The sequence below is a fragment of the Megascapheus bottae genome, chromosome 38 (genome assembly GCF_031878675.1).
Source record: "Megascapheus bottae isolate mThoBot1 chromosome 38, mThoBot2.hap1, whole genome shotgun sequence".
NCBI classification, from domain to species: domain Eukaryota; kingdom Metazoa; phylum Chordata; class Mammalia; order Rodentia; family Geomyidae; genus Megascapheus; species Megascapheus bottae.
The window spans coordinates 2,286,773-2,311,912 of record NC_143546.1 but is presented as its reverse complement, the minus strand read 5'-3'; the positions used below and the strand labels follow the sequence as shown (position 1 = coordinate 2,311,912).

General features: G+C 45.4%; 1 protein-coding gene across 1 annotated transcript; it reads left to right on the top strand.

Annotated features, from left to right (window-relative positions):
- The first annotated feature begins 1,381 nt into the window (after nucleotides 1-1,381).
- Myot (myotilin) lies at nucleotides 1,382-21,069 on the top strand. The gene is made up of 10 exons (XM_090325566.1): nucleotides 1,382-1,612; nucleotides 7,135-7,635; nucleotides 10,778-10,928; nucleotides 12,257-12,358; nucleotides 15,474-15,523; nucleotides 17,161-17,293; nucleotides 18,104-18,311; nucleotides 19,043-19,208; nucleotides 20,234-20,367; nucleotides 20,788-21,069. The coding sequence occupies exons 2-10, from the start codon at nucleotides 7,283-7,285 to the stop codon at nucleotides 20,958-20,960; spliced, it is 1,470 nt and encodes a 489-aa protein (XP_090181692.1). The 5' UTR covers nucleotides 1,382-1,612; nucleotides 7,135-7,282; the 3' UTR covers nucleotides 20,961-21,069.
- The last annotated feature ends 4,071 nt before the right edge of the window (nucleotides 21,070-25,140 follow it).

Below are 25,140 nucleotides of genomic sequence, written 5' to 3'. Positions count from 1 at the left end.
CACACACAGAATGTGGGGGTTGGCTCAAATTCACCTTACAGACTCTTCCCTTTGAGTCCAGGCACACCTGGCACATTCAATCAGTCATTCCTTGGGCCCAGCGACCCCAGAGCTGGTTGGTTTATTACAGTCTGGATCATTACGACCTTAAAACAAAAGGTGGGGCCTTCTGGAAGCTCTTTCCAAGACCACTGTCTTACCGTAAGGTAATTTTTTTCCTCCATACACATTTTCGTGAACAAAGGAGTTGTTTGGTTTATCCCTCGCCCCCTCGAAGGTATTGGGGTTCATTCCTCAGACTGTGCTAATCACGGAGGCAAGGTCAAAAGGAACAATGCCGCTCCCCCCCCCCCAGCCTCGTGGCTGAGTGAGGGCGTATAATGCTCAGGAAAGGAAACAGGGCCTGGGTCCCAGAATGAAGCTCTTCATTAGTACAATGTTTATCTTCGAAATTCTGGCTTCTCTTTCCCATCTGCCATTTTCCGAGATCTCTCTGGCTTCATTAGCACAATTGGTGATATTTAGGTCAGTTCAGAAAACGTTTCTATAGGTCTTTCTGCAGAGCCCCAAAGCCACAAACTGTAGAAGTCAAGGAACATAGTAGGATCCTTTGAAAGAGAACAAGTAGAGAAAATGGACACATCTGAGAGAGAAGACAGGAAGTGATTTAAAAAAAAATACCTTATTTGTTCACTGTCTTGAAGGAGTTGTACAAAGGAGTTTCCCATTCAACATGTCCCTGAGAGTCAAAGGTGTCTAGTTCAATGTCAACCCTCCCTTCATTCTCTCCAGATTCCTAGGTTGTACTTGTTTTTTTTTAATATTTATACTTTTAATGAAAAATATTTATACTCGAGCTTTCGCTTACCTTTTTCACCCAAAGATGGCATGCTACCTCTTGAAGCACAGCTCTGCTCCTGGCTTTTTTGCTGGTTAGTTGGAGGTAAGAATCTCTTGGATTTGTTGACCCCGGGCTGGTTTTAAACCCTCAGAGCTCAGCCTCGTTTAATCTCAGGAATTTTCGATTCCCGGCGCCTTTCGTGCCCTCACGTTGCCTATGTATTAACCTCGGGCACCTATGTGTGTTGATGAAGATGAGATACTCTTCTTCCCTTTCCAGAGGAAGTTTGCACCTTGATTATCACAGAAGTGTCCCTAAAGACTCTGGGGAGTTCAAGTGTGTCGTAGAAAATGAAGCCGGGACCTCGGTCTCAACAGCCAAACTCTTTGTTTCTCCGGGTAATTACACTTCCAGAAAAACAATAACAACATCAACAACAACAACAACAAACTCCCATTCCGCCCTGAGTCGAGAGGAAGATCCTGTTTTGTTTTGTAATCTGAACTGGTGACGAGTGTATTTTTTTTCAGAAGAAAAAGAAATAGAGAAGCATAAGGATGGCCTGTGGTGTCCCGTGGACACAGTTTCCACGCAGCTGGCCCCTTTTCCTCAAAAAGAAAGCTCCTGGAAGGACAGAAATCCAGATCATACCTCCAGCATCCGCACGCCAGCGGCTCCTGACCCAGGCAGCCTCAGGGAGTGTGAGATCCAGGTCCCAGGAAATCATGTCTGCCCCGTCAATGGAAACCCCTCTGAGCTACAGCCACAAGGGTAAGGCTGGGCACACTTGAGATTGCTCATGCAACAAACTTTTTAATACTTTAAAATACTCTTTAAAAAAAAAGAAAGAAAAGAAAAACTTGGCTGGGAAGGTGGCTTAGTGGTAGAGTACTCATCTCGCATGCCTGAAGCTGTGGGTTCGATTCCTCGGCACCACACATACAGAAAAAGCCAGAAGTGGTGCTGTGGCTCAAGTAGTGGAGTGCTAGCCTTGAGCCAAAGAAGCTCAGGGACAGTGCCCAGGCTCTGAATGAAGACACACGACAAAAAAAAAAAAAAAGCCCCAAACCAAAAAAAAAACTTCAATATGTTTAGTGATTGATTACCTTGAAAAGGATAATCAAAGTAACTATTAGGACCAGTGGTCAAGTTCTAATGTGATTATAGTGATTTGAAACTTACAAAAATAAGCCATGTTACAATTTATTTATTTTGCTAATCCTGGGGCTTGAACCCAGGGCCTAGGTTCTGCCTCTGAGCCTCTCTGTGCTCATGGCTGGCACTCTACCATTTGAGTCACAGTACCACGTGCAGCTTTTTTTGAGTAGTTTTATTGGAGATGAGAGTCTCACTGAGACTCTTCTATCCAGGCTGGCTTCGAACTGTGATCCTTAGATCTCAGCCTCCTGAGTAGCAAGGATTATAAATGTGAGCCACCAGTGCCCAGCTCATGTTATAATTTATTTCCCAAGGGGTTTTCACTAGAAATAATCTCAAGATCTCCCTCTCCCTCCCTCTGCTTCTCTCCCACCTCCCTCCCCACCCCCAGCACTCCCTCTCTCTCTCTCTCTCTCTCTCTCTCTCTCTCTCTCTCTCTCTCTCTCTCTCTCTCTCTCTCTCTCTCTCTCCTCTCGTTTTTTTTTTATTATTATTATTATCTTTAAGTCATGGTACAGGAAAGTTGCCATTTAACAAAGCAGTTTGTGAACACATTATTGTTTGATCACCCCTTTCAACATTTCAGAAAATACTTTTGATTTGATGCACAGAGTCTGGTGAAATTCCTGCTTTCTAAGCTCACGTTCTGACCTGAGTCCCTCCAACCTCCTCAGTATTCCCTCACTGTGCTTGAAATAAGTTTTGTGCTTAGGTGCATATTTATGGTCTATTACCGAGACTTACTGAAAAGAAGATGAATGATGAAAGAAAAGGAGAAGCAGCAGCAGCAGAATCTTTTCCCTAAATAGAAACCCACGTTTCATCAGTACAGATATTTAGAGCATTTTGTGATATGAGTTTCTTTGTGGTCACTCTTAGGAGAAAGACAGACACAGTGCCTCATGCCCGATCCTAGCTACTCAGGAGGCTGAGATCTGAGGATCAAGGTTCAGAGCCAGCCTGGACAGGAAAGTCGGTGAGACTCTTATCTCTAATAAAATATTCAGAAAAGGCCAGAAGTGGTGCTGTGGCCTTGAGCCACCAGCCTTGAGCCAAAAGAAGTTTAGAGACAGCTCTTAGCCCCTGACTTCAACCCTAAGAGCGGTACACACACACACACACACACACACACACACACACACACACCCCTTCATCAACTGTAGCACATTTGGATGTGAACCATATTGAAAACTTACTAGTTTGTCCTATCTCTCTTCTGTTCACATCTGGTGTGGTAGATCTCAAACTTTCAGTACTGAGAGATTACAAATCTCGTATCTCCCCTTCCTGTGAGCTAATCAGACAGAACTAAGAGTCAATCATACAGAAAATACTTAAAATAGTGGCTTGTGGTACCTTCCCTGTTTGTTGACTGTTATTGTTTTTATATACCAGCGTTTTTAGAGTCTCCATAATTTGGATGGAAGGGTTTTGTCCCTATTCGGGGAATGTGAAGTATCAGTGAGCAGATGTGGAGAAATGTTTTGGGAGATTCCTGAAGTAAGACTTTGTTAGGCATTCACCTACTTGCCAAGTGGAGTGTTTCTTTTCCTACTGAGTAAAGGCTGACCACTCAGGCAATAATTATTAAACCATCTCGGAATACCAAAGCAAGACAGACATACGTACGTGTCAGTTGTGAAGAAATTTCCTTGTCATTCTTCTTTTTGTGCCAGTATAGGGGCTTAACCTCAAAGCCTGAGCACTGTCCTTTAGCTTTTTCACTCAAGGATTCTTCTGACCACTTGAGCCACGGCTCCACTTCCAGCTTTTTGTTGGTGAATATTCTCTGGGACTTTCCTGTTCACAATGGCTTTGAGCTCAATCCTTGGATCTCAGCCTCCTGAGTGGTTAGGATTTCAGCTTTATTTATATAGGTTGCTTGTTTGGTTGGTTGTTCCTTATGTATTTCAAACCTCTTCCAGAATAAAAGTACTAAGTCAAAGGAACATACACCAGGGACAGGTTCAGAAAACTTGCTAGAGAAACGAGATCATGTTTTTCTTTCTTGGTGTCCTATCACCAAGACCCCGCTCTCTCTTGTGTTTCCCCAGACATCCCCTCTGACAAATAACTACTTGTAGAAGTCTTTGCCCCTACTCTTATTAGGCAAGTGAGAGGGAAATAATAATAATTTTTTTAAAAAAGCTTTCAGATTTAGATTGACTACCAGGCCATTTGGGTCCGGTCCACCACAAGTCTCCCCATTGGAGAAGTCTCAACTAGCTAGGAAAGCTCATGGAAGCCCATTTCCTGTTCCATGGGTGTGTCTCCCACAGGGAGCTTCAGAACCCCCGTCACAGTCCAGAAACATCCCATTCCATATTCGAGGCCGTGCTTGCTCAAGAGTTTGCTTGCTAATGTAAACTCGGAGGCAAAACTCACGTCTAAAATAAAGAGGCCTGCAGGCGAAGCTCGTGTAACCCCGTGGGCTCCTTAAATATCCCTGAGACATCTGAGACATTGTTTAGAGTGTGGACTCTTACTTTGACACGCCAGCATGGGTGATGGACAGGCCACCACATCAGAGGTCACTGTTTGGCAGCTGACTAAAGTCAGGGATGTTATAATGCTAAGCACCAGAGAGCCACACGATTAGGCTCAGGGGAGGAGATGGGTCCTTCCTTCCCAGTACTAGTGGGTTGAACCCAGCTGGCAACGGGTAAGTCCCTGCTTTATTCCTGCCGCTGTTTGGGGTTCTGTTTCTGTTTTTTTGTCCAGAGTCAGAGGAGTTTATACAACGACTCTCTTCAGGTAAAGCTGGCTAGTCTATGATCTAACCCCCTTGTCCCAAGATTTAGAGAGAAGGTGATCTGTTTACATCAGGGGTTTTCTATGCAAAGGACAAGAGGGAAAAGAGAATTATTTTTAAAGCATCAGTTGTTTCTTTTTTCCTTAAAAAGGGAGGGATATTTGATTTCATGGTAGTGATAGTTGCCGATGGCTTTCCAAAAATCCATGGTAGTTGTTTCAGAGAGTCTTTCCTATCTTAGAGATGTACTAATAGTTGCAAATAGTTTTAAAAACTGGAGTTTAAAAAATTGTTCTATGTATAAAATCTTTAAAACTGACTTACCCATTGTTGGAAATCAAAGCTAGATTGTACTAGAAACCCCTGTGAAGTTAAATTGTGGGGAAGTAATTACAGACATGAAGCAAAGGCATTTTGGGGTTCCCAGTGGTAACACCTATATGAAATGCGATGAAGAGCATGGAATACTTGAAGTGTTTTTAACTTAGCTCTGGACAAGGTCAGCACTGGTCAACTGTGCAAGCCGACTCTGAAATGGACAACACAGCTGACATTCTGAAAATATATTTATAGAAGAACAGGAAAACAGATGCTTTTTGGAAAACATCTACTGCCTATTTCTTAATAGCTGATTCCTGGATACTTCAAAGAAGTCTGAATAATGGACCTGCCTAGAAAGGCGGGCATAACTATATAACAACATAATCCATTATTATAAAACTACGTGCCTTGAAGTAAAGCCTCTTTATTTGAGGAGTTCTAATTAGCAGCTCTTCTTCAGGGATCTTCCCCTCTTCTCTTCCCCCTAATAAATTGAAGACCAAAGGGAATTTATTCCTATAGTGTACTTTGGATATACATGTCTGCGTTCATAAACTTAGAATAAAGGATTATGTAATGTTTTAAACGGTTCCCCTATCAATAGGGCATAGCTCTTGTTTGTGTAGTTGTAGTTTCATACTTTTCTAAAACTGCCTATTTTAATTTAACGCTAAGCTACCTGTCCAAGCTTAGGCTGATGAAATTATTAGTTCTAGAAAAGTTTCACTAATGGTATTTTCCTCCCCTCAGTAACTCTAGTAACTATAAGCCTTTGATCTGATGATAACAATGTGGCTTCTTTTTCAGTTCAAAGTTGTCTTTGTCATTACTTCAGTGTTGATTAATATTATGTGGAATAAGCTAAATCTTATTTTAGATGAAATTATCTGATGTGTTGAGTAAAATAGGCCTGGTATTCCAATAACTTAGAGGGCTAGTCTCTCTGTCTATTTATAATCTTACTTGGATGTACTGTACTAATGGAAAAATCAGAAGCAGATATAATCTTTCAACAGCAAATGCAAGGGAATGTGGCGATGTGCTATCGGAAGGCAGGAGGGCCACCACAGAGTTAAGCAAGAGAAATGGCTTCCTTGATAGGGGACAGATTTAGCTTCACAGAGGAAAGATTTTCAGCTATGCCTCCTACTTGCCATTTGGACAGAAAAACATAAACGCGATCTAAAACAACTTCAAAATTAGCCAAAGATACATGTTATACTAGGAAAGATGATAAAGAGTAAAACCCCTAAATTAGTAAGAGATGTCACGATCTGTAACTAGAAATATACTCTTTAAAAAGAACAGGAAATAATCATACCTGAGCCGATTCTAGAAGGCGGTTATACGCACAATTCCTTCTTAGCTTGTAGTTTGATATTCTGGTCAGTTTGGAAGTGAGGGAGAGAAAAAGAGGACGTGAGGTGGGTGATTTTCAGAGTCCACTCAGAATTGACAACAATGAATTGTCCAGGCCAGCCTGCCTTGTGAAATTGACAGATGACCGGGGAACGCAGGTGGTCATTCAAGTTGTGTATTTCCATTGCTCTCCCTTGATTTCCCCAAGAAGCTGCCTACCAGACACCGTCAGGCCTGTCAGGACAGGAAATAACCCATGTATCCCAGGAGTAGGCTTCAGTTCTGACGACGAGGGATCGGGAGAAAGCCTGTGGTATGGAGAGGTCTCCTGTGTTATAGATCAACATAGCCCTTGACTCCTGCCCCTTCATCTCAGACCATTGCATCTCTGTGGCTAGTGCACAGTGCCTGGGTAAAATCATGACACCGTTCAATTTCCGGCCCTGAATAGCATCTAAACATTCCTTTTCCAAAACAACCCATCTGAAAAAAAAAAAAAATCCCATTAGTGTCCTTACGTCTTGAAGCCCCTACATAGGCTTTCCCACCAGGGGGCAAAAGTCACTTGTGCAAAGACAGAGATAAAGAAATGTCAGTGGAGAAATGAGGAAGCAGCCTTAAAAAGCATCTAAGCTTAAAATAAAAACCAAGAGGGCGTAAAGACAAAGGATAACAAGTGATGGGTGTGTGTTAACTTTTAAAGGAACCCTATTCTTCAAGAACAACCTGACCCACCCAAACCGGGAGCACAGCACCCTCAAAATCCCAGCGCAGAGGGGCAGCAGAGCCAGCAGAGCCGGCAGAGCCAGGTGGCCTGGGGTCCCCCACGGCCCTCCACGCACCACCTGAGCATGTTTAACTACGAACGTCCGAAGCATTTCCTGCAGTCCCCCAGCCCCTGTGCGTCCAGGCTGCAGCCGCCTGGACCCGAAACATCCAGCTACTCAAGCCAGACCAAACAGTCTTCCATCGTCATCCAGCCCAGCCGATGTACGGAGCAGAGATTTTCTGCCTCTGCCACCATGAGCTCTCAAGTCACCGTGTCGTCCTCGGCTTGCCCGGCTCCTCAGCACCTGGCTGGCTCCAACCCAGGGCAAAGGGTCACTGCCTCCTATAACCAGTCCCCCGCCAGCTTCCTCAGCTCCATCTTGCCATCTCAGCCGGATTACAGTAGTAGTCAAATCCCTTCCACCGTGGACATGAAGTAAGTAAATTGCATGGCCAGCAAGCTTCTGTGGGCAGAGCGCTGGGGGTAGGCCGCTGCTCGCTCCTCAGGATGGAAAAAGTGTGACCTTACAGTCCTATTCTGTGATCCCCTAGAACACAGAGAGCCTGGGGTTCTGACAGGGTGCAAACCGAGCCAGACTCACATCACCTATTAATCACCTCTCAGGATTACCCCCCTCATATTTCCCATTTCTCCTATACACAAAAATAGCGAACTTTTCTCTTAAGATCTGACCTAAGTTCCTCTTGCTATAAGTTTAGTTTTCCTGGTCTGGGCTTGGCTAAGATGAAGGCCCTGTTCCTGTCTGTTCTTCCTTAGATCAAGGCAGAGACTATTCAGTTTCTGTTCAGTCTTTTCTTCCCTCGAACCCCAAGTAGCCAACTGGCTAAAAGAGTTTTTTGTTTGTTGGTTTTGCTAGTTCTGGGGCTTGAACTCAGGGCCTGGGCACTGTCCCTGAGCTTCTTTGCTCAAGGCTAGTGCTCTACCACTTTGAGTCACAGCGCCACTTCCAGCTTTTTCTGTGTATATGGTGCCAAGGAATCGAACCCAGGATTTCATGTGTGCTAGATAAATATTCAACCACTAAGCCACATTTCCAGCTCCTAAAAGAGTTTTCAATGATCAATTAAAAATAAAACAAGGCCAGGGGTGTGGCCTAGTGGTAGAGTGCTTGCCTAGCATGCACGAAGACCCAGATTTGATTCCTTGGTACTACATATATAGAAAAAAGCCAGAAGTGGTGTTGTGGCTAAAGAAGAATAATACTACCCTTGAGAAAAACCCAAGGACAGTGTTCAGGCCTTGAGTTCAAGCCCCAAGACTGGCAAGAAAAAAAAATCTTGAATTTAGACAGTCATGTGTGTGGATTTTTATGACTAGACAAAAATATTGTGTAGGTGAAGGCTTATGATATTTGAGTTTTCTTTAGTACTTGGAACTATAACTTATTCATACTGGTTGAGTGATCTAAATCCAGTGTGTATGGGGAGAGGGAGGGGAAAAATACCTGCAGCCTTATGCAAGCACACACTTTTTCCACAGCCCGGAGATGGTCCCAGGAGAACTTGATATGAAAAAGTACACAGTGGTTATGCTTTTTTTAAAACATGATCTGAATCCTTGGTGCTTATGCAAACCAAGGGCTATCAATTTTCCTATTTCTTGGCTGGAGAGACCATTAGGGAATTAAATCAAAGGCATCTCAAAAATTGGTGGGTATGTCTTGTTGCGAGCTCATTAGCACATTTACTAAAAAGCTTGCCAATTTCTCACTGTCTTTTCTAACAGCTAACTTTTCCTAGATAAAAAAAAAAAATTACCATTGGTGAAAACTCTGGAAGCCAAGTTGAACAGATTACAGAAGTCAATGTGCAAAGAACACTTTTCCCTATTTTAAAACAAAAACATAATAAGAAAACAAAAGTGTTCGCTGGAATCCCCGATATTAGGTTGAGCCACTTGAAATGGCTCCTCATCAACAGCTTTAACTTAAAATGGCATTTTCATATCCTTTTTTTTTTTTTTTTTGGCCAGTCCTGGAACTTGAAATCAGGGTCTGAGCACTGTCCTTGAGCTTTCTCAAGGCTACCACTTGAGCCTCAGCACCACTTCTGGCTTTTTCTTTGTATGTGGTACTGAGGAATCGAACCGAGGTCTTCGTGCATGCTAGGCAAGGACTCTACCACTAGGCCAAACTCCTGGCCTCTAAAATGGCATTTTCATATTTTAAATGGTACCTTTGAGAATGAAGTAATTGCTCTCCTTCTCTCCCCGTCCAAGTTTCCCAGACCATGCATTGTAGTCTGTCTTGGTTATGTTGATCCAGGTGATTGTTTTGTTTGGATCATTTTATTTCCAAATTTCTCATATGAATATTCTAAAAACATGAAATAAACTTCTCTGACTATAACATTTTTCTTAGTTATGTCCATCCTATGCCAGTCCTGCCCAGAGAAGAAAGCCCTAATTTGGTGACTATTCACAGAGCTTCTGCCATAGACCCCGCTCTAGGCAGAACCAAGAGGCAAGGACAAGAGACAAAAATAGAGACTAAGAAAGAGCCGGGGAGCTCCCCAATCCGGAGATCAAAGGACAAGTTTTAACAGTTCCATTTTCAGTAACCATAGATAACTCTTTTAATCTCCCTACAGCTACTCGATACGCAGGCTATGTCCAGCTGTACAGAGTGGAAAGTTCTGGTCCTTTGAACATTTGTGCAGGACTTTCTCATTGTTATGGTAGCCTCCAGCTTGTCCTGTCTAAAATAGTCCCTAGGGTTTTGACCTAATGGTGTCAGAAGCATGATTTAGCCTTTTATTGGTAGGGGCCCCTGAAGCAAACTTTTCATTCGGTTGGTCACATCACACAGCAGAAATTCAGAGGAAGAGGCTGGGAATGTGGCCTAGTAGTGGTAGAGTGCTTGCCTACCATTCTGTGTATGTGTATCACATACACAGAAAGGGCCGGAGTGGGTGCTGTGGCTCAAGTGGTAGAGTGCTTGCCTTGAGCAAAAGACGCTCAGGGACAGCGCCCAGGTTCTGAGTTCACTGAGCCCCAGAACTGGGGGGAAAAAAAAGAAATTGAGGGAAACTTAAATTTGAATTATTCCTTCCCACAAGCTTCCGTGTGGCATACAGCAAGTACTTTTTCTATGGGTGGTATGTGGTGTGTGAGTGCAGGTGAGTGTGTCACAATCAGGTCTAGAGGAGGGTGTCATGAGGAAGTCACCTGTTTTTCCATTATAAATACCTCCACCACCATCCCTGGCTCTCTGAAGCCCACAGAGGCCAGCTCTGGCATACCACCCCTCAGGAGCCAGCTATCCAATTAGACTTAAGAGGTTCAGCTAACAGAATGGGAGACATCTAAATCCTTCCTCCTTCTACTTGATATTTACTTGCCAAAGTAGGCCAGGCTGAGATATGAGGACCGTGGTTCAAAACCAGCCTGGACAGGAAAAGTCTGTGACACTCTCCAAGTAAGCATACATATACACACAAAAGTCACACACACACACACACACACACACACACACACACACACACAAATAATAACAAACTCAGTGACTTATCGTGCTCCATTTTTTTCACGTTTTCTTTTTTTTTTTTCCTTTTGAAAGCTATCAGCAATCCTCTGTTGGCCAACCTGTGAATGCCAAGCCTGTACCCAGGACACCTGACCATGAGATACAAGGGTCGAAAGAAGCTTTGATTCAAGATTTGGAGAGAAAGTTGAAGTGCAAGGACCCGCTCCTTCATAACGGAAATCAAGTGCGTGTGTGGTTTCTATTTTGTCCCTAAAAGACAAACTATAAAAATCTAGTTCCAACAAGAAAACCTAGCGGCTGGGAGCATGGTCTAGTGGTAGAGTACTTGCCCTGGGTTCGATTCCTCCGTACCACATACATAGAAAAGGCTGGAAATGGTGCTGTGGCTCAAGTGGCAGAGCACTAGCCTTGAGAAAGCTCGAGGACAGTGCCCAGGCCATGAGTTCAAGCCCCCGGATGGGCAACACACAAATAAAAACCTAATTTCCGTGGAAATGCCATTTAATAGTAGAATGTTTGTTCAGCATGCATAATGATCTGGGTTCTAGCAACATAAGCAAAGGAGAAAAAATTGTCTTGGTCTTATAGATCTATGTCCTGTAAGCAGCAAGGAGTAAGATTACCTAAAAAAGAAAAAATAGAAAAAGAAAAGAATATTTATTTCCTTTTTGCCATGTGTGAAGTCAACAACTGGCTTTTAGTAGTGAAATAATGCAATTAATGAGGGAAAAGAAAGACTTAATGAAACTGATGAGAAAAAAAATTGATTTAATGAAAATTTTTATTTTAAAATGTTACAACTGACGGGAAATACTATCTTACTGGACTTGTGTTCCTCCGTGGATAATACTGGACAATGATAGTAGCATTGTTCGAGCCACTCATCCTTGCAACAATATTGTCTTTTTTTTTTTTTTTTTTTTTTTTTTTTTTTTTTTGCCAGTCCTGGGCTTGAGCTCAGGGCCTGAGCACTGTCCTTGCACTTTCTCAAGGCTAGAGTTCTACCACTATGAGCCTCAGCACCACTTCCGGCTTTTTTCTATGTATGTGGTACTGAGGAATTGAACCCGGGTCTTCATGCATGCTAGGCAAACACTTTAACCACTAGGCCAAACTCCCGGCCCCTAATATTAAGTCTTTAAACCAAGTGCACTTGACACAGAGGATTCTCTTCTTTGAACCAGATACACATATTACTCCATGTCCAGTGTTTGTTCCGCAAAAGTCACCTCCAAAGGTGAGACTATGCAAAACGCTATTCAAAACTAGAGAGGATCAGAAAGTTCAGAATCAGGAGCAAGAATCTCAAAAACAGCGTATTGGAAGGTGGTGGTGCCTGCCTTTGTTCACAGGCAGAAGAAATGCTGAGAGGCTTTACCATAGATGAAACAGAAGTGGTACCCCCCAAAAAAATGGAAGGAAAGTTAATTAACAGAAGGCGTGTATCCTTCAGTAGAGAGAGGTTTCTGTTGAAGCTCTGGTAGGGAGTTGTGAGGTTCTGAACACGCTTACTTAGTCTCGTCGTGGGTCTCTGCTGCCTCCTCTTTGTAGCGGCTGACATACGAGGAAAAGATGGCTCGAAGATTGCTTGGCCCACAGAATGCAGCCGCTGTGTTTCAAGCGCAAAACAGTGACGCTCAAGACTCACCACAGGTAACGTCCTATTTGTCTGACTGGAGTGCTCTCTCCTTTTCGTTTGAGACCAAGTCTCTGTATGGCTCAGGGTGGCCTCAAATTCTCAGACTCTAAGAGACTGTACTACCTCAGTCTCCTAAGAAACTAGGCTACAGGCACTGGCCAGTACGCCCATGAAGTACTTTTATTCCTCATAATTTTTAACTGCCTGCCTTTCTAAAGGCTACCAATACAAAGCAATATCCACCTGATACATGAACGAGATGATAGGTTCTTGTGTGTGCACAATTATACTTCCTGTTCTGATAGCTCTAGTGTTCTCTTTTTCTATTTTATTATTTTATTTATCCTAGTAATTAAAGATCAGAGCTAAACACAGAGAATTTGAGTTGGGACTCTGAGGGCAGAAGTCACAATTCTGTATTTTTTTTTTTCTCATCACATCATCTTGTGGTGTCAGTGAGACATGCAATTCCTTGTGTCCTGCTCTTGTATTTCAATTATACTTCCCATTAAAAAAAAATCAAATAGACACTGTCAATGAGTGATGGCTCTAAGAATAAAGAAAGCATCTTTGCCAAGAAAGGAAGTGTTCGCTTTGAGGGAGCATAAAGCAAGCCTTGCACCAGCCATGGGATATAGTCAGACTGTGTCGACTAGCGTGATTTTAATAAGTTACATAGAGAAGTGGATGGTTAGAAAAGCCGACTCAGTTGTTGCTATTCTTCTGTCTTCCTTTGCCAATTTTTCCCAAATGGTCTACAAGAAACTAATATAAGAGACCTACCAAAAAGGAAAAAAAAAAAGACAAAGTAGGATCTAATGGGAAAAGAACTGGACACTGGACATAGAACTTGGACCTGTTTCTGGCTACAGACAGTTCATGCATTCATTCAATTAATTTATCTGAACACCTATAATGTGTTCAGCTCTGAACTTGGTATAGGAAATTATAGCAAAAAAAAAAAAGGGGACAAGAACCCACTTCACTAGTAGAAATGACCCCAGACATTCTATGTGTGACAATTTATCTTACAAGTGTACAGCATGTCAGGCTAAGAGTAAGAATGGAATGTTTTTCTCATTTTTTCTTTTTCTTCATATTTTTATTGTAATTAATAGAGGGGTTACTGTTACATTCACCAGATAGAAGGAGCATTACTTCACACACATTGATACCCCTTCTCATGTTTTTGTCCACATTTCCCTCCCCACCAACCCCTCTCATTTTTTTCTTTAAAACTTTTGTTTGCTTGGCAACACTGGGGAGTTGTAACTCAAGGTCCTTGAATTGTTAGGCAGCCACTCTGTAGTTTTTTTTTTGTTGTTGTTTTGTTTTTGTAGGTCATAGGGCTTGAACTTGGCCTGGGTGCTGTCCCTGAGCTCTTCAGCTCAAGGCTACTGCCCTACCCCTGAGCCAAGCCCCACTTCCCATTTTCTAGAGGTTAACTGGAGATAAGAGTCTCAGATTATTTTGTGCCAGGGCTGGCTTTGAACCTCGATCCTTGGATCTCAACCTCCTTGAGTAGCTAGGATTATAAGTGTGAGCCATTGAGCCCAGCTAACTCTGTATTCTTTAAATCCGTTAAAATAAAAATTATAGCATCATGGCTGGGAGTGTGGCCTAGTGGTAGAGTGCTTGCCTAGCATGCATGAAGCCCTGGGTTTGGTTCCTTAGTACCACATGCATAGAAAAAGCCAGAAGTGGTGCTGTGGTTCAAGTGGTGCTGGGGCTTGAACTCAGGGTCTGAGTGAAAACACCGTGATGAGATCTGAAAAAGACAGATTCTTCTTTTTTGTATACCTCAACCACGGTGCTTAAGTACTAAAATGTCATCAAATGATAGTATAACTGAAGTATCCCCTATGATACATTATGTTCATTCTATTTAATTTGGATACTTTTAATTTTTATTCAGTTTTACTAATAAATGGATGTGCTAGATTCATGGATTGATCATTGAAATTTCTATTTAAATAACACTAATTGCTACAGCGTTCTAAGACTTCTTTTAAAATACAAAGATATGTTAACTACAGAGATCATAAATTATTTGTACTCAGATGTTGGGCTGGATCTGTGTTTTCCACTTATTTTTATCTCCCAATCTATGAAAAACTATAAAATATATAACTGTAAAATACATAACTTAGGTTTTAAAGTTTTAATCATGTCATTCTGTTGTCATGTTTATCCATTCATGATTGGATTCTCCACTTCCTATAATTTTCTTGTGCTCCAATATAAATCATAAGAAATGTTGGCTAAAACATCTTTGTGAAATAAAAAGTGATTTTCGGGCTGGGAGTTTGGCCTAGTGGTAGAGTGCTTGCCTAGCATGCACAAAGACCCGGGTTCGATTCCTCGGTACCACATACATACAAAAAAGCCAGAAGTGGTGCGGTGGCTCAAGTGGTAGAGCTCTAGCCTTGAGAAAGTTCAAGGACAGTGCTCAGGCCCAGAGCTCAAGCCCAGGACTGGCAAAAAAAAAAAAAAGTGATTTTCGCTGGTTTTCAAAGCTGTTTAAACCACCCTCCCCATCTCGCTGTGGTGTTCACAAGACACATGCTATGAGCTAAAAGGAGAAGTATTTCCCAGTGTAATACGTCTTTATTGCTGCCAGCTCCACTTTAAGCGCTAGATGTAATAGCCCAGGTATCCTGGGCCAACACAAGTGACTTCATATCTATTTCTGCTTTACCAAAGGGCGGTCAGTACCTCGTGTTCCCACTCTAAAGACACCTGGGGCCTCACGTCATCCTTTCATCAGCAAAGGAAGATCTGACCCTAGAACTGCTGTCAGTTCCAAGTCTAGCGACTTTCCCTAAGCAATGGCTGTGGAAAAGTCCTCTCAGATCTGTGAGTGTCTCGCTACAGTTAGCATGAAGTAGGTGAAAACTAATCAGGATTATAAAAACACAGCCAAAACAAAGGGCTAAGGATACAGCTTGGTGGTAGGGTGCTTGCCTTGCACCTTGGAGGCTCTGGATTCAATCCCTGATACGACAAACAAGCAACAGCAATCTAAAAAAAAAAAAAAATAGGTAAAATAGAAAGGCTCTTTTCAAAGGCAGCTGCTTCATTGTGAGGAAATAATCCTGTGCTAACATCTCTGCTTGTTTTCATCTCAAGCAGCACAACTCTGAGCATGCACGACTCCAAGTCCCAACAGCACAAGTAAGGTAAATTAGTATTATTTTTTAATTGTTAAAGAAATATTTATCGTGTCACCTAAAAGTATCTTCAACTAGAAATGTAGTGTCCGTGTGTCCGTGTGTGTGTGTGTGTGCACATCATAGAAGTGTACTATATGCCCTTTAAAAACACAGTGTGGCCAAGTGCCAGGTGCGGGTAGCTCACGTCCACTATCCTAGCTATTCGGGCAGCTGAGATCTGAGGATCTCAGTTTGAAGCCAGCCTACGCAGAAATATCCCCAGGAGACTCTTCTCTCCAGTTAACCACTCAAAAGCTGCAAGTGGCGCTGTGGCTCAAGTGTAGAGCCCTCACCTTGAACACAAAGAGGCTCAGGGACAACACGCAGGCCTTGAGTTCAAGCCCCACAAATGACCAAAAAAAAAAAAAACAAACTCAGAAACAAAAAAAACCCCACTCAGTTCTGAGTCTGAGTTCAATCCCTAGTACCACAAAACTGATAATGACAAAACCAATCGTGTGGGTATCCTCATAGTTGAGATTATGGTCTCTTATTGGGTAATTTGATCTGGGTCAGTTGATCTGAGCTGATCTGGGTTTGAATCCTGGCTCTGCCACTTTCTGTGTAAATCAGACAGGAAATTTAACGCTGTGCTCCTCTCTCCTCATTTGTAAATTAGGAATAACAAATGTATTTAACTTACAATATGATGAAGATTAATAAATATAACACCTAATATTTCTTATACCGGTGTAGGTGTTATAATCATAGGGAATCTAAAGTAAATGTCTCTAATTCTCCTCCATCAAATGTTAATGATCAGAACTGTCCCAGAGGAAGTTTTGAAAATGGATCATTAAATAAGCCAGGACTATGTTTCCATATTAAACAACTTCCTCGTGATAAAGGAAACAATTAATTATACAATCATTGAAGGTGACAAGAGTAATTTATGGAATCTATCTTCATCAGTTGAAGGAACGAGGGAGGGACAGAGTGCAGACATGTATAGTTTGAAGCAAAAGTTTCTAAATTGCTACCATTTTCTAAAAACCATCAAGTATGCCATCACTAAATCATTTTTTTTCCATACCTGGGAATTGAACTCCGGACCTTGGAGCTTGAACTCAGGGCCTGAGCACCGTCCTTGGGTTTTCTCAAGGCTAGAGCTCTACCACTTGAGCCACAGCACCATTTCTGGCGTTTTTCTTTGTGTGTGGTACCGAGGAACCTGGATCTTCGTGCATGCTAGGCAAGCACTAGCATGCACTCTACCACTAGGCCAAATTCCTGGCCCCTTGCTGCTGTTCTTTTGAGCTCCTTTTGCTCAAGGCTAGCACTGTACCACTTGAACCACAGTGTGGCACTTCTGGCTTTTTCTGTGATTAATTGGAGATGAGAGTCTTACGGACTTTCCTGCCCAGGCTGGCTTCAAACCCTGATCCTCAGTCTCGGCCTCCTGAGTAGCCAGGATGACAGGCACGAGCCACCAGCGCCCAATGAGTAAGGGCATTTCGTAAGGCCTGGCTCCATGTCAGGATACCATCCGATCCAGCAGTGGGAGACACACTGGGCTTTCAGGCTAGGATGGCAAAACTGGACTGGTGTGAAAGAAGAGAGACGGTAGCACCTGGCCGCCACTGCTGTCCATACCGTTTTCATAGAAGCAGATCCTCTTCGAGGGCAGATGCCAACGATCAGGATGCCATCCAGGAGAAGTTTTACCCACCCCGGTTCATCCAAGTGCCAGAAAACATGTCCATGGAAGAAGGAAGATTCTGCAGGATGGACTTCAAAGTAAGAGAGGAGTTCTTAAAATAGTGGGGCAGGGTGGCCTGGGTATCAACAATGTGACATTAAGTGTCGAGAGGAGAAAAACCAACCAACCAAACAAAAAACAAATGTCCTATATTCGTTTCAATTTGAACTAGAAGAGACTTGGGTTTGAGTCCTGGGCTCTGTCAGTTTCTGGCTGTGTAAACTCAGACAAATCACAGGCAAACACAGGTATACCTAATATGACTATACAAGAGTATAGCCTAGTAAATACTTATCCCAGTGAATAAATATACCTGTGAAGATGTTGTAATAATAGAATGTCTTAAATGCACGCTTCTCTTAATTCTCCATCATTGACTTTATTCTACCCACCCCACTGACTTTTTTCCAGAAGAGTTCTGCTGGCTACAAGCTTTTCAGAAGAGACTCATGGTCACAGGCCCTGAGTTCAAGCCCCAGGACAAATAAAAAAAAAAAAAAGGAAAGCTAGGGGAGCAGGAGTTTGGCCTAATGGTAGAGTGCTTGCCCTAGCATGCCCAAAGACCCGGGTTCCATTCCTCTTACCACATACATAGAAAAAGCTGGAAGTGGTGCTGTGGCTCAAGTGATAGAATACTGGCCTTAAGAAAGCTCAAGGACAGTGCTCAAGCCCTGAGTTCAAGCCCCAGGACTAACACACACACACACACACACACACACACACACACACACAACTTACACCTTTTGGGACTGCTTCCTTTTTGTTATAATGTTGGTACTGAAGAATGGTTAGAATTCATTAGCGTGGACACATTAAAATCCTGCTGCGTGTTGGGTTTCTGTGCGTAGGTGAGTGGCCTGCCAGCTCCTGACGTGTCGTGGTATCTGAACGGAAGACCAGTTCAGTCTGACGAGTTGCACAAAATGATCGTCTCTGAGAAGGGCTTTCACTCCCTCATCTTTGAGGTGGTCAGAGCGTCTGATGCCGGGTCTTACGTGTGTGTGGCGAGGAACAGAGCGGGAGAAGCCACCTTCACCGTGCAGCTGGATGTTTCTCGTAAGTCTCCAAAAAGATCCTCAGAAGGCAGCGGGATCCTGAGACCAGGGCGTGGCCGTTCAAAGCCAGCACAGGCAGGAAACTCCATGAGACTGTTTTGTGTGGTTTTGTGTCTGCCAGTCGTGGGGCTTGAACTCAGGGGCTGGGTGCTGTCCTTAAGTTTTCTCAAGGCTAGCACTCTATCCTTGAGCCACAGCATCACATCTGCCTTTTTCTGTGTATGTGGTACCAAGGAATGGAACCTAGGGCTTCATGGATGCTAGGCAAGCTGTCTACCACTAGGCCACACTCCTGGCCCATCCGTGAGACTTTATCTCCAGAAAATCTGAAGTGGTGCTAAAGTGGTAGAGCATGCAGGCCTTGAATTAAAGCCCTACGACCAACCACAAAAGCAATTTCTATTATAATATTTTAACTTAGTCAAAATTTTTCAATCTCATTGCTTTTTAAAACTCTTAAGGTCAACATACCAGCATGCTATTTTATGGTCAGTTGTGGGGCTTGAACTCTGGGCCTGGGCACTGTCCCAGCTGAGCTGTAGCACCACTTCTGCTTTCTGGTGGTTAATTGGAGATAAGAATCTCAAGGCCTTTCTTGCCGTGGCTGGCTTTGAACTGCGATCCTCAGGTCTCAGCATTCTGAGTAGCTAGGATAACAGGTATGCATGATCTTTTAATTTGACTTATAATTTTTATAATACAATGCTTGAAATTATTTTTATTAACGCATAGCAAAAGAACACAAAAGAGCACCAATGTTTATCTACAAACCACAGAGTAAAAAAGTGTTTGAAGGAGACTCGGTAAAACTGGAATGCCAAATCGCAGCCATACCTCCACCAAAGCTTTTCTGGAAGAGGAATAATGAAATGGTCCAGTTCAACACTGACCGAATAAGGTAGGAATAGGTATTTCTTACCTATGCTTTGTTTGTATGGATCCCACTATACTTTAAGCAGATAATACAAATGGCATGCAATTATGATCTCAATTTATCCAGGTTTTTGTTTTGTGCTGCTCCTAGGGCTTGAACTCAGGGTCTGGGGGGCTGTTCCTGAGTTTCTTTAACTCAAGGCTAGTGTTCTACCACTGAAGTCACAGCTCCACTTGTGGCCTTTTCTGGGTAGCTTATTGGAGATAAGAGTCTTATGGACTTTCTTGCCTGCGCTGGCTTTGAGCCATAATCCTTAGATCTCAGCCTCCTGAGTAGTTGGGATTACAGATTTGATCCATTAGCACAAAATAAAAAATAAAATGTGCAGGAATGTATCTTTAAAAGTTCGTTAAATCATTAATGACTTCAAAAGTTCATTCATCATAAATTTAAAGCATTGGGGCCGGGAGTTTGGCCTATTTGTAAGAGTGCTTGCCTAGCATGCACGAAGACCCGGGTTCGATTCCTCGGTACCCCACATACATAGCAAAAAGCGGGAAGTGGTACTGAGGCTCAAGTGCTAGCCTTGAGAAAGTCCAAGGACAGTGCTCAAGCCCTGAGCTCAAGCCCAGGACTGACAAATAAATAAATAAATAAATAAATAAATAAATAAATAAATAAATAAATAAATTTAAAGCATAGAGTCACCTGGGATTTATCTTTTAAGTGACAATGAAGAAAGATGGCTTAAGATAATAAATGACATAGGTAAGAATAAAGAAGAATGATGGTTTGGTGTGTGTGTGATGTTGAGGGTTGAAGTTTGGGTCTCGTGAGCATGAGACAAGTGGTCTGTACTGTGTTATACTTTGATCCCCGCATGAGATGCTCAATTTGAGAAGAATAGTAACTTTTGGCCATAATAGGCCTAGACTTGGACTTTCCAGCTGCTTCTTCCTTGTAGCCTGACTTTATTGGTCACAGACTTCATTGCAACTGTCCCATGAAAGTTAATTCCTGCACTTCCATGTTTCTCTTTCCCTCCTCAGCCTGTATCATGATAATGCCGGGAGGGTTACTTTACTGATCAAAGATGTGAATAAAAAAGATGCGGGTTGGTACACTGTGTCGGCAGTCAACGATGCTGGAGTGACCACGTGCAACACCAGATTAGATGTCACAGGTAAGTGACCCTGCTCACTCTGTTTAACCTGGGTACCAGTGCTGCCAAGCAGGCCCTAGGGCTCCACGTCTGTAATCCCAGCTTCTCAGGAGGCTGAAATCTGAGGCCCCTCGTTCAAAGCCAGCCCAGGCAAAACAAAAAAAAAAATCCCCAAGACTCTTAACTCCAGCAAACCAGCAAAAAGCCACAAGTGGGGGTGTGGCTCATGGTAGCTTGCCACCTTGAGCAGAACAAGTCAAGTGAGAATCCAAGGTCCTGAGTTCAAGCCCCAGTACCGGAAAAGAAATAGCCCAGCGTCGCGTACAACCAGGGCAATTTCTTCTGTAATGTGCTTTGTCTTTTTCCATTCTGATACTGCTAAGGAAAACTGATTGGTGAATGACGGCTTTTGTGAGTTAACCTTAATTTGATCTATTTCAGCCCGTCCAAACCAAACGGCTCCAGCTCCTAAGCAGTTGCGTGTGCGGCCAACTTTCAGCAAGTATTTGGCCCTGAATGGCAAAGGTTTAGATGTGAAGCAAGCTTTTAACCCAGAGGGAGAATTCCAGCGGCTGGCTGCTCAATCCGGAATGTATGAGAGCGAAGAACTTTAACAGCACAACTGTGTGGATGACGTTTTCAGAATAAATCCATGACTGTATTAATAGGTTATGGCTTGAACTAGATAATATAACTAATATACATTTATAACACAACTTATCCTCTGACTCTGACACATTTCTATCTACTTCTCCAGTTTGTGAAGCCCCACAGGAAATGGGCCATCTGGATTTGTTTGGAGAAGACGGTATTTAAATGTGGGGATTCTAATGTTTAACAACAGAGGGATTTTAACGCCCATTTAGCAGTTGTTGGTTATGAATGAGTAACATTTTAAACACACCTAGTGCTTGCAGTCAGGTTACTGGTACTACTTAATTAATACATAATCGCCTTACCTGTGTTCTCTTAGGAATACTAACACCATACAGATTATCTGAGAACTTCACAATGCTGTGCCAAGACAATAAAGACTTAAAACAGTGTGTCTCCTCTTCACAAAAGTCTAGATCTTCATGGCTGAAACCAGTAACCCTCAGCAAAACCTATATAACTAGTTCCAAAAGGGAAGCACTACTGCTTCTAGAACATTCTTGAGCTCGAGACACTTCCTCCTGAAAAATCACTTTCCAAGTGCATTCCTCAAAGGTGGTCCTGGCGTACTCATTGCAGGACCAGAAATTCCCATGAACACAAACCCTGACAAACTTCCTTCTCAGTCGGCAATTTCTGTATTTTCACTCAAGGCTGGCGCTCTGTCACTGGAGCCACACCGTCCACTTCAGGCTTGTTGCTAGTTAACTGGAGATGAGTCTTTGGGACTTTGAGCTGAGATGCTCAGCTCTCCACCTCTTGAGTAGTTAGGATTCCTGGTGTGAGCCGTAAGAACCTGGCTTAGGTTTCCTTTTCTTCTCCCACAATTTCAACCCAATCCCAATCGCCCAAACCATGGCTTAACATCTTTTTTCTCCTACAATTTCAAGTTCAAAAACATCTGTTATGGGGCCAGGAGTGACCTCGTAGTAGAGGGCTCGCCTAGCATGCATGAAGCCCTGGGTTTGATTCCCTGGTACCACCTAGACAGAAAAAGCCGGAAGTGGTGCTATGGCTCAAGTGGTAGAGCTCTAGCCTTGAAAAAGCCCAAGAACAGTGCCCAGGCCCTGAGTTCAACCCCTGGACTGGCAAAAAAAAAAAAAAAAAAAAAAAAAAATCTGCTATGTTAATCCGGTGGATTTGTGAGTCCCAGTACAGGAATGTAGAAACTGTTTTCCACAGGCCATGGTCCACTGACTCTGGGCCTTTCCCTTGGCCATTCCTCTTTAGTTTTTAAAAAATTATATTACTTTATCAAAGATAGCTTTTGAGTCTCATTAGTGTGTGTGGTTGCTTTTTGCCTTTTTGTGTTGCACTTAAAGCAGTGTTGGCCCAAGCTCCTTCCCCTTCCCCGCCTCCCCCCTAAAGACTTTCTGGGAAATAACAGAAGTGGCTTTCTTTTACCTTCAAAACCACGTAGTGGTTTTCTTTTCAGGCTACCTGAGGGCCTTTGGACAGAATTGCATTTTGTTGTCCTGTTTATCACTATTAGGATTTCATCCTTGTAGACTTTAGCTTGCTAAAATTTACAGCCAAATTTGTTTGGCCTGTTCTAGAGTTCTCATCTTTTTTATTTTTTGGCCAGTCCTAGGGGTTAAACTCAGGGCCTGGGCACTGTCCTGGGACACTTTTTGCTCAAGGCTAGTCCCTGCCACTTGAGCCAATGCACCACTTCTGGCTGTTTCTGTGTATGTGGTACCAAGGAATAGAATGCAGACATTTGTGCATGCTAGGCGAGTACTCTGCCACCAGGCCAGACTCCCGGTTAGAGTTTGCATCTTTGCACAGCTTCTGGGCCAGCTGGAAGTCTGAGCTCTCCAAGGACATTCCTGACCTGCTCTTTCACGTGGCACCGCAGGCTGGGGTGTTTTGTGTTGATACTAGGACTTGATCTCAGAGCCTCATGCTCTTCGTTGGCTTTTTTCACTCAAGGTTGGTGCTCTACCACTTGAGCCACTCCTCCACTTCTGGCTTTTTGCTGATTAACTGGGGACAAGAGTTTCTGGGATTTGTATGCCCAGGCCATCTTTGAATGTCCATCCTTACATTTCAGCCTCCTGAGTAGCTGGGATGACAGGTGTCAGCTGCTGCTTTGTTGTAATCTAAGGTCAGGGGTGTGGAGTCGAATTTGGGGTTTGGGGTTGGGGGTCGGGGTGGAAGGTCTGGGGTCGGGGGGGGGGTCGGGTGGAGGGTCTGGAGTAGGGGTGGAGGGTCTGGGATCGGCGGGGGTCGGGGTAGGAGTCTGGGGTCGGGGTGGAGGGTCTGGGGTCGTGGTCTAGGGCCGGGTGGAGGGTCTGGGGTCGGGGTGGAGGGTCTGGGGTCGGGGTGGAGGGTCTGGGGTCGTGGTCTAGGGCCGGGTGGAGGGTCTGGGGTCTGGGGCCGGGGTGGAGGGTCTGGGGTCGGGGTCTGGGGTGGAGGGTCTGGGGCTGGGGTGGAGGGTCTGGGGTCGTGGTCTGGGGTCGGGCGTCTGGGGTCGGGGTGGAGGGTCTGGGATCGGGGTCTGGCATCGGGGTGGAGGGTCTGGGGTCGGGGTCTGGCGTCGGGGGGAGGGGTCTGGCGTCGGGGGTCGTGGGTCGGGGTCTGGGGTCGGGGTGGAGGATCTGGGGTCGGTGGTCTGGGGTCGGGGAGGAGGGTGTTGGGTCTGGGGTCTGGGTCTGGGGTCGGGTCTGGGGTTTGGGTCTGGGGTCGGGGTGGAGAGTCTGGGTTCTGGGGTCGGGGTGGAGGGTCTGGGGTCGGGGAGGAGGGTGTCGGGTCTGGGGTCTGGGTATGGGATCTGGGTCTGGAGTCGGGGTGGAGGGTCTGGGGTCTGGGTCTGGGGTCGGGTCTGGGGTTTGGGGTCGGGGTGGAGAGTCTGGGTTCTGGGGTCGGGGTGGAGGGTCTGGGGTTGGGGAGGAGGGTGTCGGGTCTGGGGTCTGGGTATGGGATCTGGGTCTGGGGTTGGGTTTGGGGGTCGGGGAGGAGGGTGTCGGGTGTCGGGTCTGGGGTCGGGGTGGAGGGTCTGGGGTTGGGTCTGGGGTCGGGTTCGGGGGTCGGGGTGGAGGATCTGGGGTCTGGGTCTGGGCTCGGGGAGGAGGATGTCGGGTCTGGGGTCGTGGTCTGGGGTCGGGGTGGAGGGTCTGGGGTCGGGTCTGAGGTCTGGGGTCGGGGTCTGGGTCTGGGTGTCGGGTCTGGGGTCGGGTCTGGGGTCTGGGTCTGGGGTCGGGGTGGAGGGTCTGGGGTCTGGGTCTGGGGTCGGGTCTGGGGTCGGGTCTGGGGTCGGGGTGGAGAGTCTGGGGTCGTGGTCTGGGGTCGGGTCGGGGTGGAGGGTGTGGGGTCGGGGTGGAGGGTCTGGGGTCGTGGTCTGGGGTCGGGGTGGAGGGTGTGGGGTCAAGGTGGAGGGTCTGGGGTCGGGTCTGGGGTCGGGGTGGAGGGTGTGGGGTCAGGGTGGAGGGTCTGGGGTCGGGTCTGGGGTCGGGGTGGAGGGTCTGGGGTCTGGGTCTGGGGTCGGGGTGGAGAGTCTGGGGTCGTGGTCTGGGGTCGGGGTGGAGGGTGTGGGGTCGTGGTCTGGGGTCGGGGTGGAGGGTCTGGGGTCTGGGTCTGGGGTCGGGGTGGAGGGTGTGGGGTCGTGGTCTGGGGTCGGGGTGGAGGGTCTGGGGTCTGGGTCTGGGGTCGGGGTGGAGGGTGTGGGGTCGTGGTCTGGGGTCGGGGTGGAGGGGTGGGGTCGGGGTGGAGGGTCTGGGGTCGGGTCTGGGGTCGGGGTGGAGGATCTGGGGTCTGGGCTCGGGGAGGAGGGTGTCGGGTCTGGGGTCGTGGTCTGGGGTCTGGGGTCGGGTCTGGGGTCTGGGTCTGGGGTCGGGGTGGAGAGTCTGGGGTCGGGTCTGGGGTCAGGGTGGAGGGTGTGGGGTCGGGGTGGAGGGTCTGGGGTCGTGGTCTGGGGTCGGGGTGGAGGGTGTGGGGTCGGGGTGGAGGGTGTGGGGTCGTGGTCTGGGGTCGGGGTGGAGGGGTGGGGTCGGGGTGGAGGGTCTGGGGTCGGGTCTGGGGTCGGGGTGGAGGATCTGGGGTCTGGGCTCGGGGAGGAGGGTGTCGGGTCTGGGGTCGTGGTCTGGGGTCTGGGGTCGGGTCTGGGGTCTGGGTCTGGGGTCGGGGTGGAGAGTCTGGGGT

Excerpts from the sequence above, each read along its gene's own strand:
- Myot (XM_090325566.1), top strand. The coding sequence starts at position 7,283 with ATGTTTAACTACGAACGTCCGAAGCATTTCCTGCAGTCCCCCAGCCCC. Across the intron at positions 10,929-12,256 it reads TCCTTCATAACGGAAATCAA|CGGCTGACATACGAGGAAAA; the intron begins GTGCGTGTGTGG and ends TCCTCTTTGTAG. Across the intron at positions 15,524-17,160 it reads GTCCCAACAGCACAAGTAAG|AAGCAGATCCTCTTCGAGGG; the intron begins GTAAATTAGTAT and ends CCGTTTTCATAG.